The 18,401-nt window shown below is 38.3% G+C and overlaps 2 protein-coding genes across 3 annotated transcripts in view; one reads left to right on the top strand and one right to left on the bottom strand.

Moving 5' to 3' along the window:
- The window catches only part of sos1 (son of sevenless homolog 1 (Drosophila)), a 76,656-nt gene extending 68,631 nt beyond the window's left edge, over positions 1–8,025 (bottom strand). For both annotated transcript variants that reach the window (XM_077229803.1, XM_077229804.1), the window contains exon 1: positions 7,892–8,025. In XM_077229803.1, the coding sequence (XP_077085918.1) occupies positions 7,892–7,978 (87 nt within the window). In that variant the 5' untranslated portion in view covers positions 7,979–8,025. The remainder of the gene's footprint in view (positions 1–7,891) is intronic.
- Positions 8,026–8,583: 558 nt separating this feature from the next.
- rfc4 (replication factor C (activator 1) 4) lies at positions 8,584–18,285 on the top strand. The gene is made up of 10 exons (XM_077229829.1): positions 8,584–9,546; positions 9,724–9,802; positions 11,924–12,003; positions 12,078–12,197; positions 12,889–13,032; positions 13,296–13,416; positions 16,157–16,282; positions 16,353–16,433; positions 17,297–17,410; positions 18,080–18,285. Exons 1-10 carry the CDS (start codon positions 9,428–9,430, stop codon positions 18,173–18,175), a joined length of 1,080 nt encoding a protein of 359 aa, XP_077085944.1. The 5' UTR covers positions 8,584–9,427; the 3' UTR covers positions 18,176–18,285.
- The last annotated feature ends 116 nt before the right edge of the window (positions 18,286–18,401 follow it).

Below are 18,401 nucleotides of genomic sequence, written 5' to 3' on the forward strand. Positions count from 1 at the left end.
AAACATCAGCCACAGCTAAACCAATAAAACTACTGATTCATCAAGATCAAACTACAGTTCGTGAGCTGAGGACATTAACAATTAAGTGCATCATAAAAATATTACATTAAAATAAATAATTTTAAAATAAATGAATCATTAAAAGTTGCTTAAATCAAATATTAAAAATTAAAATAAGTACATAATTGTAATATTTAAATAATCTAAATAAACCTTACTTATAATTAAATGATACAAATGTATATAAATACATCATTTTAAAATAAGAACAAAAAAATACTAAAATATAACTCATATATTTTTTAATTAAAACAATCAAAATAAAATACTTTTTAAAAGTTAATTAAATCAAATATGTAAAATTAAAATAACTAAATAATTTTAAAATAAATCTTACTAATAATTAAAATTCAAATATACATGCATTTAAAAGAGAACTAAAAATAAAACGTTATAATTAAATCGTTAAAAAAGTAAAATAATTTTTTTTAAGTACCACTTATTAAAATGGTTAAAAATAAAACACTTAATATAGTTAAATTAAGTATTTTTAAAATACAAAGTAAATTACTTTTTAAAGTTAATTCAATAAAATATGTACATTTAAAATCAGTAAATAAAATTAAAATAAAAAACTTTCTAATAATTAAATTCAAATTCGAATAGAACTTAAAATAAAACGTACTAATTAAATAATCGAAATAGTCAAATTAAAATATTTTTTATAAATACCACTTAAGTTTATTAAATCATACACATTTAAGATTTAACTACATAATTTTAAAATTGGAACAATTAAAATAAAACTTACTAAAACTAATAAAATCATTAAAATGTTAAACATTTGTTAAACAAATGTTAAAATGCTACATTTTAAATAAATCTAAAATAAAAACACTTGCTAAAAGTTAATTTAGTCATAAATAAGTGAATTTTTTTAAATAAAATTAATCAAAATAAAGCACCTACTAAAAAACAATAAAAATATATTATTTGTTGACTAGCATTAACCAACATCAGAGAACTGTGAACATATGAATGTGTTTTAAATCACTAAAATATTACATTTTAGATCTCAGAGGGATTTAAGTACGGTAAATATTTGAGCTCAAATGGGTTTGGCTGATAACTGACTGGTTATTTTGTGGTATTTTATATTTTTTTTGCACAAATTCACATGAAATCAAACCCTCTGAAGATATCAGAGCATTATAAAGTGCACCGGTTCTGTCTTCTGATTGGTCAACTATTAGTCTTAGTTCACAAGCCACAACTAGATCTACTAGTGAAGATGCAAGACAGAAAATAAGAAATCTGATTAAGAAAAGCACCAGGCTGTTGATAACGCGTCTGAATCGTAGACATGTTGACAGACAGAGTTCAGGCTGGACGTTTTCCTTTTGCTTTCTGTTCCCATGCGCTTCAGACTTGGATCACATGCCTGACGCTTCATTCCCAGCATTCCTGTGGCGGCACTATGGCGTGCTGGTATTTAGTGGGAATGCACAGTACAGTGTGCTGACAGTGTGTGTGAGAACAGTCTGTGAAAACAGCAACACACAGTCAGCCTGTTCTCATTTACAATTCATGCAGCCACTTAAAAGGGTCATAATATGCTTTTTTTCCATGTTCATCTTTTATTTAGTGTTTAATGTTGCTGTTTGAGCATGAAAAAAGTTTCCAAAGTCCCTCCAGCGGGAGTTCTTCTCCATATCAGTGTCAGTGTTTCTGAACTCCTGAAACGCCTCCATTGTATCTTGAGTTTCTTCCGGGAACGAACACGTCACAATATTCCTCATTATAATAATTCATGCGCAGAATAAAGGGGCGGGGCCTGGTTGAGTTAGTTAGTAATGTGTTAAACTGGCGGTTATGGAAAGGGGCGGGACATTTCACAAACACACTCGAAGCGCTCGACCAATCACAACACACTGCTCCATCCGACCAATCAGAGCACAGTGTGCTTTTCAGAAGGAGGGGCTTCATAGAGACAGGAAGTAAACAGAGCGTTACTGACAGACTGGGAAGAGAGGAGCCGCAACAATGGAGAATATGGGGAAAATAATCAACATTCAAGCAGGAAAACGTGTAGAGATCAAAAACAATAATCAAGACTTTGACAAAAATCATAATATGTCCTCTTTAAACCATCTGTGCTGCGACATGTTTAAGTCAGTCTAGTGCTCATAGTGAAGAAGTCAAACCTCTTACACTGAGTCCTGCAGAGATTATAAAAGACTTACACTACAAACCTTCTGAAAAAGGAAGCTACTGAAGCCCTTCTGGCCTCGATCAGGCTGTGCTCACACGAGTCTCTGCTGACACTAAACTCTGCAGAGAAAGAGACGCTCCTCCGCCTGTCAGACACAACAACTCCAGCTCAGACCAACAGGATCATGAGGAACGACAGACAGACAGACAGATAGATGTCAGACAGACAGACAAACAGACAGACAGACAGACAGACAGACAGACAGACAGACAGACAGACAGACAGACAGACAGACAGACAGACAGACAGACAGACAGACAGACAGACAGACAGACAGACAGACAGACAGATAGATAGATAGATAGATAGATAGATAGATAGATAGATAGATAGATAGATAGATGAACGACAGAGATTGACAGACAGATAGATGTCAGACAGACAGACAGACAGACAGACAGACAGACAGACAGACAGACAGATAGATAGATAGATAGATAGATAGATAGATAGATAGATAGATAGATAGATAGATGAACGACAGAGATTGACAGACAGATAGATGTCAGACAGACAGACAGACAGACAGACAGACAGACAGACAGACAGACAGACAGACAGACAGACAGACAGACAGACAGACAGACAGATAGATAGATAGATAGATAGATAGATAGATAGATAGATAGATAGATAGATAGATGAACGACAGAGATTGACAGACAGATAGATTTCAGATAGACAGACAGACGGATAGATAGATAGATGTCAGATAGACAGACAGACAGACAGATAGATGAACGACAGAGATAGACAGATAGATGGATAGATGACCGACAGAGACAGACAGATGTCAGACAGACAGATAGACGAATGACAGAGACAGACAGATAATTGTGAGACAGACAGATAGATAGACAGACAGACAGACGGATAGATAGATGGACGAATGACAGAGACAGACAAATAGATAGATGTCAGACAGACAGACAGACAGATAGATAGACAAATAGACAGATAGTTGTCGGTTAGACAGATAGACAGATAGATAGATAGATGTCAGACAGACAGATCTCAGATAGATAGATAGATAGATAGATAGATAGATGACCGACAGAGACAGACAGATAGATAGATAGATAGATGTCAGACAGACAGAGATAGATGTCAGACAGATAGATAGACAAATGACAGAGACAGACAGACAGACAGACAGACAGACAGACAGACAGACAGATAGACAGAAAGACAGATAGACAGAAAGACAGATGGATAGACAGACGGATAGATGTCAGACATACAGATAGACAGACAGACAGACAGACAGATAGATAGATACAGTTAGGTCCATATATATTTGGACACAGGCACAATTTTTCTTTTTTTCAGGTATTTACCAACACATATTCAAGCTATAGTTATTTAATGGATATGGGCTGAAAGTGCACACTCTCAGGTTTAAATTGAGGGTATTTACATCCAAATTGGAGGAAGGGTTTAGGAATTACAGCTCTTGAGAGAGCCACCCCCCCCCCCCTTTTTAAGGGACCAAAAGTAATTGGACAATTGAATCAAAAGCGATTTCATGGACAGGTGTGGGCTATTCCTTCGTTATTTCTTTATCAATTAAACAGGTAAAAGGTCTGGAGTTGATTCTAAGTGTGGTATTTGCATTTGGAGTATATTGCTGTGAACATACATCATGCGTTCAAAGGAACTCTCCATGCAAGTAAAACAGGCCATCATTAGGCTTCAAAAACAAAATAAATCCATCCGAGAGATAGCAGGAATATTAGGAGTGGCCAAATCAACAGTTTGGTACATTCTGAGAAAAAAAGAATCCACTGGTGAGCTCAGCAACATAAAAAGGCCTGGACGTCCACGGAAAACAACAGTGGTTGATGATCGCAGGATCCTCTCCATGGTAAAGAAAAACCCATTCACAACATCTAGCCAAGTGAAGGACACTCTCCAGGAGGTAGGCGTGTCATTGTCAAAGTCTACAATCAAGAGAAGACTTCACGAGAGCAAATACAGAGGGCTCACCACAAGGTGCAAACCATTCATAAGCATCAAGAATAGAAAGGCCAGATTAGACTTTGCCAAAAAGCATCTAAAAAAGCCTGATCAGTTCTGGAAAAGCATTCTTTGGACGGATGAAACTAAGATCAACCTGTACCAAAATGACGGGAAGAAAAAAGTATGGAGAAAGCTTGGAACAGCTCATGATCCAAAGAATACAACATCTTCTGTAAAACATGGTGGAGGCAGTGTGATGGCATGGGCATGCATGGCTTCCAGTGGCACTGGATCACTGGTGTTTATTGATGATGTGACAGAAGACAGAAGCAGCCGGATGAATTCTGAAGTGTATAGGAATATACTGTCCGCCCAGATTAAGCCAAATGCAGCAAAGTTGGTTGGACGGCGCTTCACGGTACAGATGGACAATGATCCAAAACACACTGCAAAACCAACCCAGGAGTTTTTTAAGGAAAAGAAGTGGAATATTCTGCAATGGCCGAGTCAATCACCTGATCTCAACCCGATTGAGCATGCATTTCACTTGCTGAAGGTAAAACTAAAGGCAGAAAGACCTACAAACAAACAACAGCTGAAGACAGCTGCAGTTAAGGCCTGGCAAAGCATCACAAAGCAGGAAACCCAGTCTTTGGTGATGTCTATGAGTTCCAGACTTCAAGCAGTCATTGCCTGCAAAGGATTCTCAACAAAATATTAAAAATGAACATTTTATTTATGATTATATTAATTTGTCCAATTACATTTGAGCCCCTGAAAATGGGGGTACTGTGTATAAAAATGGTTGCAGTTCCTAAAATGTTTACTTGATATTTTTGTTCAACCCCTTGAATTAAAGCTGAAAGTCTGCACTTCAAATTCATCTTGATTGTTTCATTTTAATTTTATTCTGGTGGCATACAGAACCAAAAGTATGAAAATTGTGCTTGTGTCCAAATATATATGGACCTAACTGTAGATAGATGTCAGATAGACAGACAGACAGATAGACAGATAGATGTCAGACAGACAGACAGATAGATAGATGAACGACAGAGACAGACAGACAGACAGATAGATAGATAGAGATAGATGTCAGACAGACAGACTGATAGATAGATGAACGACAGAAACAGACACAGACAGATAGATAGAGATAGATGTCAGACAGACAGACAGATAGATAGATAGATGAACGACAGAGATAGACAGACAGATGGATGTAAGACAGACAGACAGATAGATGTCAGATAGACAGACAGACAGACAGACAGACAGACAGACAGATAGATAGATAGATAGATAGATAGATAGATAGATAGATAGATAGATAGATAGATAGATAGATAGATAGATAGGGAGGATCCGCAGGGACAGTTATAAACAGCTGAAAAGCAGAGGAGCGTCTGATAGTGAACAGACGGAGGACAGACGAGTGAGTTCTGGAGCTTTGCTGTTGCTATGGATTCAATGTCACAGAAAGCAGCAAGAAACCGTAAGAAAGCTGCCAAGCACAACAGTGTGAGTGTGTGTGAGTGTGAGTTTGTGTGTGTGTCGTCTGGTCCTCCACAGACGCTGAAACTGCAGCCAGCAGGACGCCATTTTGGATCTGCACACTGCCGAGACGCTGGATTCTGATTGGCCGATCACAGAGATCTCGGTTGTGACCCGTGTGTGTTTCTCCTGAACACCTGCAGCTCAATCAAACAATCTTCATATTCAGACAAGCTGAGATTATCCTGACATTTCCAAAATCTACAGCAGTCTTGATTTATAATCCACCGATAAGACATTTTCAGTAAATATTGTGTATTCAGTCATGGTGCACATCATTAAATAAAAATTAGGCTTGTTATAAATCAAACAAAACCTCACAGGTCTCATAATTCTCAATATCACCACATATTAATAACTCCAACAACCTACAACTATAAGTACATGCAAGTCTATCTGAATACATCCAGATCGCTTATGATATACCAACCAATGAAGAAAAAAGTGTTTATATCGTTGCAAATAATATTTATATTATTGCATGATATATATAAAGTTGAATTGATATGCAAGTATATCCAAATCTCTTCACATATAGTACTCAATATATATATATTATATGTATATATATGTTATATAGCAAATCTTGGTTGCTTGATTGTTCATATCATTTATAAATTTAACTATATTATTGTATAGACCTCTATAAAGTTGAATAATAAACATGTCTAACTTTATCTGCATACATAGTCTCATGTAAAGCATCATAGCAAATCTCACAATCTCGCTTGTATCGACAACTAATTTATGACACAAATCAGAATTATGAGATGAAAAGTCAAAATTATGATTTTACAGTACCAACATAATTATAACAAAAAGTTTAAATTATGACATTAAGTCGTGAGATGAAAAGAAATTATGACTTAAAAGTAAAAATTAAAACATTTATATAGTCAGAATTACATGAAAAATTATAAAATTATGACATATTGTATGAGAATTAGGACTTACAAAAATTATTATGACATACTAAGTCAGTTATATGAAATGAATAGTAGAAATCATGACTTTAAGTCAAAAAGGTCGACTTTTCACCTATGATGTGATATGTCCATCGCATTAAAACATGTATTTTGTATTTGTTGTAATGATTTTTAACATATTTTATGTAATGATTGCTACTCTTTAGGTCGTAATATTGATGTTTCATCTTTCAAATATGACTTAATATATCATCATTTTGACTATTACATCATAATCATATCTTTTTATGCACTTATTTTGACTCTTTAGGCTATAATATTGCCTTTTCATCTTTTAAATCTGACTTAATATACGTCATTATTTTCACTATCGCATCATAATCATGTCTTTATATGTCATTATTTTCACTCTTTACCTCATAATATTGACGTTTCATCTTTCAAATATGACTTAATATATCATCATTTTGACTATTACATCATAATCATATCTTTTTATGCACTTATTTTGACTCTTTAGGCTATAATATTGCCTTTTCATCTTTTAAATCTGACTTAATATACGTCATTATTTTCACTATCGCATCATAATCATGTCTTTATATGTCATTATTTTCACTCTTTACCTCATAATATTGACGTTTCATCTTATAAATATTACATAATATCTCATAATTTGGACTATCGCATCATAATCGTCTTTTTATTTAATTATTGCTACTGTAATGTTTAGGTTTTAATATTGACGTTTCAACTTTCAAATATGACTTATGTCATAATTTTGACTATTGCATCATAATCATGACTTTTTATGCATTTCAACTTTTTAAGTCCCAATATTGATGTTTCATCTTATAAATATTACATAATATGTCAGTAATAATAAAGATTTACCAAAGCATGTTTATTCCTTATGTTTCTTCCATGCATTATATCGGTCACTTGTTCTTCAGATATCGACACTCAGATAAGAGTTTGTTATCAGTATCGGCCGATGATAAACTCATATTTCTGCAGCTCAAACAGTAAAGATCAAAGCACTGGCAACGACAAGGTCATGGGTTCGAGTCCCTGGAACACATCATCTGTGATTCAATGTAGATCTTTATTGCAACGCAATGCAAGTCCCTTTAGATAAAAGCATCGGTCATATATGAAGTGTGATTGACAGCTGTCTCACCTTGTTGAGTGACGGCACCAACAGTCCTCTCCATTTGGGCGCGTTCTCCTCACTGTAGAAATCATACTGGAAGGGCGCAGCCTGCATGACTGTGTGTGTGTGTGTGTGTGTGTGTGTGTGTGTGTGTGTGTCACATCCACCTGATCTCACACACCGACTCAAAGCATCCAGCCAGAGGAGGAGGAAGAGCACACCTGCTTAATGTGACCATTTCATCCTCCAGACAGTCCGTCAGGCATGTGTTATCGATCAGACACCGATCAGATGTGTGTACGTTATCAGTGCGCGCGCATCTCCTCAGGGCTCCTCTGTTATCGATCAGATATTGATGAGGTATCGATCAGTTTGATCAGTGACTCCAGTCACAGAGCGCATCTGTTTTCAGGACACTCGCTGGTTTTAATGCTGATGCGCGTGTTTTGATCAGATCTCAGTGTTTTATTGATCCGCGTTCATTCGGGCGGTTCGTGAACATGCGCAATAAAACGCCTCCAAAAACTCTCTGCTCTCGGCGCGTTTCGCGTCAGTCGCTCCACACGCGCAGCGACAAACACACGCGCATCTGAGGAACCGCAAAGGTCCAAACGGAGAGGAAAAACTGAAGGTAGAAAAGAAAGATTCTCTCCGCGGTTTGAAAGAGACGAAGCAAAAACACTGAGCGTGTGATGACGCAATGACGCACGGCGACGCAGACGAAACTAACAGAGCGCCGGGACGCAGATCGCAGATCACTCCCGTCACCCGGAAAGTAAAACATAATACGTAGAAAATAATACATAATACGGTTTTAGAGTGCGATGACGCAAATGACGCACGGCGGCCGCAGACAAAACAAACAGAGCGCAGAGACGCAGATCACTCCGTCACCAGGAAAATACAACATAGGAATAGTACAATAAATGTGACAATTTTTCAAACAAAGAACGTATAATACACTTTAAAATATATAATTACAAAACTAAAAGTGCGTGCTCACAGTTTTACATATCTACGATTTTTTAGAAATTACAATTGTTTTAGATATATGCTTGATTTTGTTTTAGACAACAATAGTGGCTTCGATTACTAAATTAGTTTAATCTCTGGCTTTTTTATGTTTTTTTATGTATGATGTACGTCATTTTTTAAAACAAATTAAGGAGGGTTTACTTGATATTTACCCACAATAATGATTATGTTTACCACCTGTGACGTCTTTCTTGATCATTGAGTTATTTGGAATACATATTCTTGGCTCTGTGGCAATATTACTAACGATACTAATATTATTAAAAATAAATAAAAACTTCAGCGTGAACGTGATCACGTGACGATGAGCAGCTGCGGCGCGCGCCACTGACGTCATGAGCGTCTGGCGGGAATCTGACGGTTCGCGGAGTGTCAACAAACCCACGAAGCGTGTCATTCACATTTATTCGACTATAAAGAGATTTATTCTGCTTATTCTCTTCCATCGGTCGTGTCAGCTGTAGTGAGAGTGTCTATCCTCCTGTAGTGGAGCGCGTATGTCCTGTTGTGCTGTTTATAGGTGGAGAAATGCAGGCGTTTTTGAAAGGACCTTCCTCACAGAGTGTTAAAGCTCAGAAACCTTCATCATCTTCATCATCATCAGGAGGAGAGAAGAAGCAAAGAGCACTTCCCTGGGTGGAGAAATAGTGAGACTTCACCATATCTGCATAAACGCTCATATTCATGTGATCTGACTGAGAGTTATTGATATATCATGTCGGCAAACTTTAAAAAATGAAACTGAATTAGCCTATGCATTTTGACCCGACGTGTGTTCATAGTTGATCTCAGATTTCCCCTGTTCGTGTTTTTGATCACTTTAGCAGACCAAAGTGTGTGGATGAAGTGGCCTTTCAGGAGGAGGTGGTTGCAGTACTGAAGAAATCTCTAGAGGGCGCTGATGTGCGTGAGGCGAATCATCAATGTCAAATGTTAATTTTATTTATATAGCGAATCATCACAACTCACTAGGGTCGGCGATACCAACTATTTTGTTTTCAATACCATACCGATACTTTAAAGGCCAGTATCGCTGATACTATACCTCTACACTGAACTTTAAAAATTGTAAATTTCTTAAATTATTGAATTACTAAAGGCCAATTTATACTTCTGCATCGGGTGCCGCAGTAGGTACGGCGTAGCATACGCACAGACGTGTACCATACGCCGTACCCTGATGCGCACCTCCTCAAAAATTTAAATACACGACGCGGGCCGCAAGATCTGTGATTGGTCGGCTTGGTAGCATCGCGTTTCCTCCTACGCATTTCTGCCGTGTTCATGTGCACCGCCCGCCATTTTTAAATTCAGAAGTTCAGCGAAGAAACATGGAAATGGACCAAGTGACCGAGCGATTGGTTGAAGATGTGCGGAAATACAGCCATCTGTATGCTTTTTTTCAGTCGCCATTGCTTGTAGTAGCCTAAACTCAAAAACAGCCGCGAGGAATCCAGACACCGTGATCATAGTGATCATTAAAACCCTCCCCCGCCAACTAGCGTTTCGTCGCTGTAACTGCAGAGCAACACAGACATAACGCAGAAGTATAAATGCTCACGATGGCGTCGCCTACGTCCGTAGCCTACGACGTACACTTGACGCAGAAGTATAAATTGGCCTTACGAGTAAAATGGGTAATCATACCCACTTAACATTATATTTGAAAGGCATTTTAACATCAATACGCCTTAATTGGAACTTATTCGATTTTTTGTTTTGTTTACACATGGTTAAAAGGTTTACTTGTAATGGTAACCATGGAAATCTACTAAATATTATAGGCCTAATTGAACTATGGTCATTATAATGTCACTGTAATATCGATCTCGACGTCAGTAGTATCGATATATATATCGATACTTCATATCGATACGCCCATCCCTGCAACTCACGAGAACAGTTGTAATGAAGTTACTGATCACACGTCATGCCATTTATTGTGGTCGGGAAAGTTTCAAACTGAGTCAATAGTTTGATCCCAAAAAGTAAAATTCCACCTTCTCTGTTCCAGTGTTATTACCGTAAACTAAATGTATATATGAAATAAGTACATTAATTAAAACTAGATGAGTGAAGTTTGTGCACTTTGATGTTGACTTGACAAAGCCTTATCTGATAGTTTGAAATTACTTAAAAACATTACTAGTGTGGTTTGACACGTTGCTAGCATGGTTTAACATGTTGTTAGCATTAAAACAATGGTAGCTTGATTAGCATGTTGTTTGCATGATTTAACACATTAACGTGTTGTAGCTTGCTGTTAACATCTTGCTAGCATAATTTAGCACAGTGCTAGCTATTTATAACACAGCATGTTTTAACATTTTGTTAGCATGTTTTAATGTTGTTAGCATGATTTGACATGTTGCTACCATAATTTATTGTTTTAACGTTATCAAGATTTAACATGTTGCTAGCATGGTTTAACACGTTGCTAACATGTTTTAAAATATTAGCATGATTTAGCACATTGTTAGTATGAATCGGTGCTTGTCGCTAGTATGATTTAGCATGTTTCTGGCATGTTTTTACACGTTGCTAACATGCATTATCGCATTGTTAACATAATTTAACACAGTGCTAACATGAATTGGTATGTTGCTAGCATGAATTTGCATGCTAGTGTTATTTACTACCTGGCTAGCATGAATTGGCATGTTGCTATCATTTTAGCATGATTTGGCGTGTTTGCTAACTTGGTTTAACACATTCTTAGCACAAGATTAGTTGCCAAGGGAACCTTTCCAAGTATTTAAAATTACATTTATGCATTTGGCAGACACTTTTATCCAAAGCGACTTTCATTGCGTTTCAAAGTACACATTTACATTCTTGTCAATTTTGCGTTCCCTGGGAATCGAACCCATGACCTTGGCGTTGCAAGCGCCAACGCTCTACTGTTTGAGCTACAAGAAAGCTAACAAATTACTAAAACTGAAGTAAAACTTTATCTAAAACTTTAATTTAAAAATCTGGGTGAATACTCTAATGGCGTAATGATGATGTGCTCTGCTCTTACAGCTGCCCAACCTGCTGTTCTACGGACCGCCTGGAACAGGAAAGACGTCCACCATCCTCGCGGCGGCCAGAGAGCTTTATGGGTAAGATCTGCAGAATGACGATGCGTATTGAGATTCAGACACGCGTGTGCTAATATCCTCGCGTTGTGCTTCAGGCCAGAGCTGTACCGACAGAGAGTCCTGGAGCTCAACGCTTCTGATGAACGAGGGATACTGGTGGTGCGAGAGAAGGTGAAGAACTTCGCCCAGCTGGCGGTGGCCGGCTCGCGTACCGAGTGAGTTACGCCCCGAATAAACGCAACGATTAGGTTTGGGTTCGATTCCGTGAATTCCGTTATATTGTGAAGCTCTTAAAGTGACAGTAGCCTAATATTCTTGCAGCGTCTCTATAATAACACTAATCAAACAACAAAAGACTAAGAGAAAATTCAATTGTTCTTGACTGAATAACTTTTGCAACTATATTTTTAATGTATATATTATGTATAAAGTGCAGTGTTATTTTACATTTGATTACCGTTCCGGTACCTGAATACCTGAAAATCTTAAAACACAGTTTATTTTAATCGTATCTTTGTTCAGTTGTATTTATTTGTTGCGATTGCTAATTTTTTATTTGTTCTTTTTTAATTATTGAGTGTTTATTGTCTTTAATAATCCTTAAAATGTATATTAGTTAGGATAGTTATTTTTCTGTGTTATTTTTAAACCGCAGGCTAACGTTCCTTGTGTAAGAGTTCTTTATCCTGTTTATTTTTGTTCATGATATTCAGCTATAATTAAATGTTGTGCAATAAGACTAAAATGTGAATATCTGTTTCTTTTTTTTATAGTTTATTTTTCATAATTGGAATCGAAATTAGGAAATAGATAAGCAGAATCGAAATAGGAATCGGTATCGTTAAATTCAAACGATACCGCCGATCGAGTGTTTCTGAACGCATGCTTTTACTCTCTGAATCCCAGCGGGAAACCTTGTCCGCCATTCAAGATCATAATCCTGGACGAGGCGGATTCCATGACCAACGCGGCTCAGGCGGCACTCAGACGCACGATGGAGAAAGAGTCTCGAACCACGCGGTTCTGTCTCATCTGCAACTACGTCAGCCGGTCAGTGTGAACCACGCGAACGCACAAACCCGCCGCGTGCGGCTTCTGCTAATCCAATCCAATCCAACTTTAAGCACTTTTAAACAACCAAAGTGCTGTACAGAAAAAAAATAATCACATAAGACACACAACTACATACAACAAAAATAAAATGAAACGACATAAACATACACATAAACATGAGTAAATCTTTCTAGGTGTCAAGGCCACAGAGAAAAGATGGGTTTTAAGTCGGGTTTGCTGACTCTCGCTTGTTTCTGCAGGATCATCGAGCCGTTGACCTCCAGATGCTCCAAGTTCCGCTTCAAACCGCTGGCCAATGACATTCAGCAGGAGCGACTGCTGGAGATCTGCGGGAAGGAGAACCTCAAGTACAGCAAAGATGTAAACGAAGAAGTTTTGTTAATTATTACCCATGAAATAGGGCTGTCTTTAGTCGCTGCTAATCAGTCCCTCCAGAAAAACGTGATTATTCGATCGCATAATTCAATGCATAATCAGCCAAAGTCAGTCCGCATATTTATGCGGGGGCCGCATTTTTTCAAATACGCAGCATAAATTGCAGATTTCCGTACATAATATGTGAGGCTTGCATGATTTCATAATCCTCACATTTTCGTTGCAAAAAAGTCACATATATCTTAGCAGAAAGTTGAAAAATGTTGCGTTTACTTCTAGTGCTGGGCGGTATACCGGTTCATACCGAAAACCGGTGTATATTTTTGTTATGATATTAATTTTATATATACCGCCATACCAATTTATTTAATTACACAACGTTCCGCTGCGCCGAGCGACACTGTCTCAGACGGACCCTTTACAATGTTGCACTTCTAAGCAGCGACGGCGAGGGTAAACAGCAGTGCTCTGGTGTTACGTTACAGGGAAGATGGATGCTGCAGAACTATGGCGTTATTTTCCTATCAAATGTCGAGAGCGCATTATTGTAGTGCGAAAGTACATTAATATAATGCGCGAGCGCGAATATAATGTGCCGCGCTCTCAGATACACGCTGCTCTTGCTAGAATCGGTCTATTTTCTCTGGGCTCGCTCAGAGAATCCTGCACTTAAAACGTGTTCAGTGCAATCGCGAATCTCTCCTCTTCCCCAGCTAACAATTTTAGGTTATAACAACGTTTTCATAACATTCCCATTAAGTTATAAAAACGTTAACGTTATTTCTGAATGTTCTAGGAACATTCAAAACGTCCAGTTTTTTAGAGCTGTGGAGGGAGGAGCTGTGAGGGAGGAGCTGTGGGGGAGGAGCTGTGAGGGAGGAGCTGTGGGGGGTGGAGCTGTGGGGGAGGAGCTGTGGAGGGAGGAGCTGTGGAGGGAGGAGCTGTGAGGGAGGAGCTGTGGAGGGAGGGGCTGTGGGGGGAGGAGCTGTGGAGGGAGGAGCTGTGGGGGAGGAGCTGTGGAGGGAGGAGCTGTGGGGGAGGAGCTGTGGAGGGAGGAGCTGTGTGGGGAGGAGCTGTGGGGGAGGAGCTGTGGGGGAGGAGCTGCGGGGAGGAGCTGTGGGGGAGGAGCTGTGGAGGGAGGAGCTGTGGGGGAGGAGCTGTGGAGGAGGAGCTGTGGGGGAGGAGCTGTGGAGGGAGGAGCTGCGGGGAGGAGCTGTGGGGGAGGAGCTGTGGAGGGAGGAGCTGTGGGGGAGGAGCTGTGGAGGGAGGAGCTGTGGGGGGAGGAGCTGTGGGGGAGGAGCTGTGGGGGAGGAGCTGCGGGGAGGAGCTGTGGGGGAGGAGCTGTGGAGGGAGGAGCTGTGGGGGAGGAGCTGTGGAGGAGGAGCTGTGGAGGAGGAGCTGTGGAGGGAGGAGCTGTGGAGGAGGAGCTGTGGAGGAGGAGCTGTGAGGGAGGAGCTGTGGGGAGGAGCTGTGGGGGAGGAGCTGTGGGGGAGGAGCTGTGGAGGGAGGACTGTAGCGTAGCAGAGAGCAAGTGGGTTGGACCTGTAAGTTGTGCTTGTTCAAATTTTCAGGCTAAGTCAACATTTTCTCAAAACTCCCTACTGCAGCTTTAACGTTATTTCCTGGTTATAAGAACGTTAAGAAATAACAATTTTAGGTTATACTGGGCGCTATTCTATTCTACAATATTCACTAATGACAGTAAAATAGACCATCCTAAGTCAATTTACTGCAGTAATTCCTCTCTCAACCAGTAGAAAATGCTTTGAACACCTGATTATGCATGAAAAATGAAAAACAAAAGTCATAAATCGGAAAACCGGCATAATTTTGAATAAAAAAAACGTGATATAAATTTTGTCAAACCGCCCAGCACTATTTACTTCACACACGAGCAGCCGTTTCCCCTGTTGCCATGGGAACGTTATGAAGACGTGAACATCATCGAAAAGCTGTAAAACAGGAAGCACACATTTTTATATTTTATTTATTCACTTTTACAGAAGTTGTAGCATATTCCTTTTGTAAAGCTGCAGAAGTTGTTTGACTCATCAGTGTTTTGTAAGTTTGAGCCGTGTGTTTATTAAGATCTGAAATAAAACAAGATGAGATTTAAATATTCCAGCACTTTCTGTGATGTTACGCTTGCTTATCATAGGAAGTAAAAGGAAATGACTCTTTACATTAAGGCAGTGGTCTAGTGAGAACAGGGTGTTGGGGAATCACTTTTTTCTCTTTTTCATCAAACCGCCGTTTTTGCAAGTTCCCGCAATTTCATCGCATAAAATTGCATAAATATCCCACATATTCCATCGCATTTTTTAAGAAAACGTGCCTCATAATGAAGGATTTTTGCTCGCAACAATCACAAAAAAACTCTGCATTTGTATATTAAATAATATCCTGGCTCTTCCCAGCTTTATATGGTGAAATCATGCAAGTCCCGCATATTTTGGGCGAAAGTGCGTCATATCTGAAAAAATGTGCCCCCTGCATTAATATGAGGACTTTGGCTGATTATGCATTGAATAATGCGATCGAATAATCGTGTTTTTCCGGAGGGACTGAATATTACTGATTGCGTTTGGCTGAAAGAAGAAAGCCGATACACGCATAGGATGGCTTGAGGACGAGTAAATCATGAGATAATTTCCATTTTTGGATGAATTATTCCTTTAAAGCACAAGCTTTTTGTATGGAGTAAATATTTGTGTGTGTATTGAAGGGAATCGAGGCTCTGGTGAAGGTCTCAGATGGAGATCTCAGGAAAGCCATCACGTATCTCCAGAGCGCCGCGAGACTCAACGCTGAGCGGGAAATCACTGAACAAATCATCATCGAGATCGCGGGGGTGAGTGAACGTGCCGAACGAGACCCAGACTTTTAATATACCGTCTTTAAACTCTACTTTCTTTTTCAAGGTGGTTCCGCCCAAAGTGATTGAAACGCTCCTCCAGATCTGTTATAAAGGCGCTTTCGAGAAGCTGGAGCTCGCTGTGAAGGTGAGTCTGAAAACAGACACTGTTCGTACAACGTGCTTGAATTTTTGAAATTGAAGTCCTGGAAAAAACCCTTGAAAACAATACATGTGAAATTAGTGTTTAATTTGATCGAATAAAGAATCTTTTCACAAAATTAAAGCTGCGGTCCGTCTGATATAGAGGCATTTTGAATGGCTATGAGTGTGATATTGCTCATATAAATATGCAAGTATGTGATACAGCTTTCATTCTTCAGCTCAATCATATATTCATGACAGAAAAAAATAATTTTAAATGAGGAAAGCGATGTCTTTGTCATAGTATCCTTTCAATGGTTAAAGTTACCGCAGTCACTGCACTTTATTTGTTCCATTTTGTTTTATTGGTTTATTTTTGTTTATCTGTTTACCTTTTTTTATTTCAAAGATAAAAATATTGTTTGATAAATGAGATAAATTGATAAATGAAGTCCTTGAAAACCAAAAAAGTAGTGCTTGAAATTCATTTTACAGCATCTGTGTTTAAGAGCTCATTATTGTGCTCATCAAACTCTCAACTCAGATTTATTGTAACAAAATATTCTTCTTGCTTAGTATTCCTGTCTTGTTTTCTAAAAACAACAACAAAAAAACATAAAAATCCTTAAATCAAGATACATTTACTGAAAAATACACTTAATGCAAAGGGGAACTAGATTATTTTTCTGACCCCATTGGCAGACATTTGTTAATTTAATCAATTTTACAATAACCGATTTAATATCTTCAATCATTTAGCTTCTCCAGTAAATGTATCTTGATTTAAGAATGTTTATATCTTTATAAACGTCATGTTTTCAGTATCGGTTTTCCATAAAACCATAAAGCTCATCTTGATTTGTGCAGGATCTGATCGATCAGGGATTCGCTGCTACTAACGTCCTCAACCAGGTACATGAGGTCATCATCGAAGAGAAGCTGAGCGATAAACAGAAATCTGTCGTTGCAGAGAAGATGGCCGTAAGTGAACCGAGACTACACACTGAAATAAGAGAGTTTTCTTGTTCTGTTCAGTGGAAATGTATAAAAGCTTGTTTCCGCCACAGAATCAAACATTTTAAAAGATAATTGCGACTTTTATCTCACAATTGTGAGTTTACTTCTTGCAATTCTGACTTTATTTCTCAGAATTGCAACTATATCACACAATTCTGACTTTAAAACACAATTGGGAGAAAAAGTGTCAATTGCAAGTTTATTTCTCACAATTCTGACCTTATAGCACGCAATTTTGACTTTATAGCACGCAATTCGGACTTTATATCACACAATTCTGACTTTATAGCACGCAATTTTGACTTTATATCACGCAATTCTGACTTTATATCACACAATTTTGACTTTATAACACAATTCTGACTTTATATCACACAATTCTGACTTTATATCACACAATTCTGACTTTATATCACACAATTCTGACTTTATAGCACGCAATTTTGACTTTATAACACAATTCTGACTTTATAACACAATTCTGACTTTATAACACTCAATTGGGAGAAAAAAAGGTTAGAATTGTGAGATAAAAAGTCGCAATTACTTTTTTTATTATTGTGGCGGAAACACGGTTCCATTGAAATGTGTTGGTTGTTTTGTTGAAATCAAATGTTCTGATGTGTCTTTTAGGAGGTGGACAAGTGTCTGGCCGACGGTGCTGACGAGTATCTGCAGTTATTGAGTCTCGGCTCGGTCATCATGCAGCAAGCCGCACAGAACACCTGAGCCGACCAATCAGCAGCTCCGTTACACTTCAGCTTCACACGTGTCTGCCTAGATTACTGTTTTCAACTTTTTGTACATTTGAAATATGTAATTAAAACATTTCTTTCCTATATATATGTTGTGGGGTGTTTTTTTTTTTTTATATATTTTTATTCAAATATTTAGGATGTGCTTCCATAGTTATCAACTCCCTGAAACGCCTCCATTGTATCTTGAGTTTCTTCCG

Source organism: Siphateles boraxobius, unplaced genomic scaffold, assembly GCF_051911475.1.
Source record: "Siphateles boraxobius isolate OS27281-9 unplaced genomic scaffold, OSU_SipBor_1 135, whole genome shotgun sequence".
In the NCBI taxonomy this organism is placed as follows: domain Eukaryota; kingdom Metazoa; phylum Chordata; class Actinopteri; order Cypriniformes; family Leuciscidae; genus Siphateles; species Siphateles boraxobius.

Bases quoted from the DNA above. Each gene is read 5' to 3' on its own strand.
- rfc4 (XM_077229829.1), top strand. From the start codon at position 9,428: ATGCAGGCGTTTTTGAAAGGACCTTCCTCACAGAGTGTTAAAGCTCAG. The intron at 12,198-12,888 runs GTGAGTTACGCC...TCTGAATCCCAG, and splicing joins GTGGCCGGCTCGCGTACCGA to CGGGAAACCTTGTCCGCCAT. The intron at 13,417-16,156 runs GTAAACGAAGAA...TGTGTATTGAAG, and splicing joins ACCTCAAGTACAGCAAAGAT to GGAATCGAGGCTCTGGTGAA.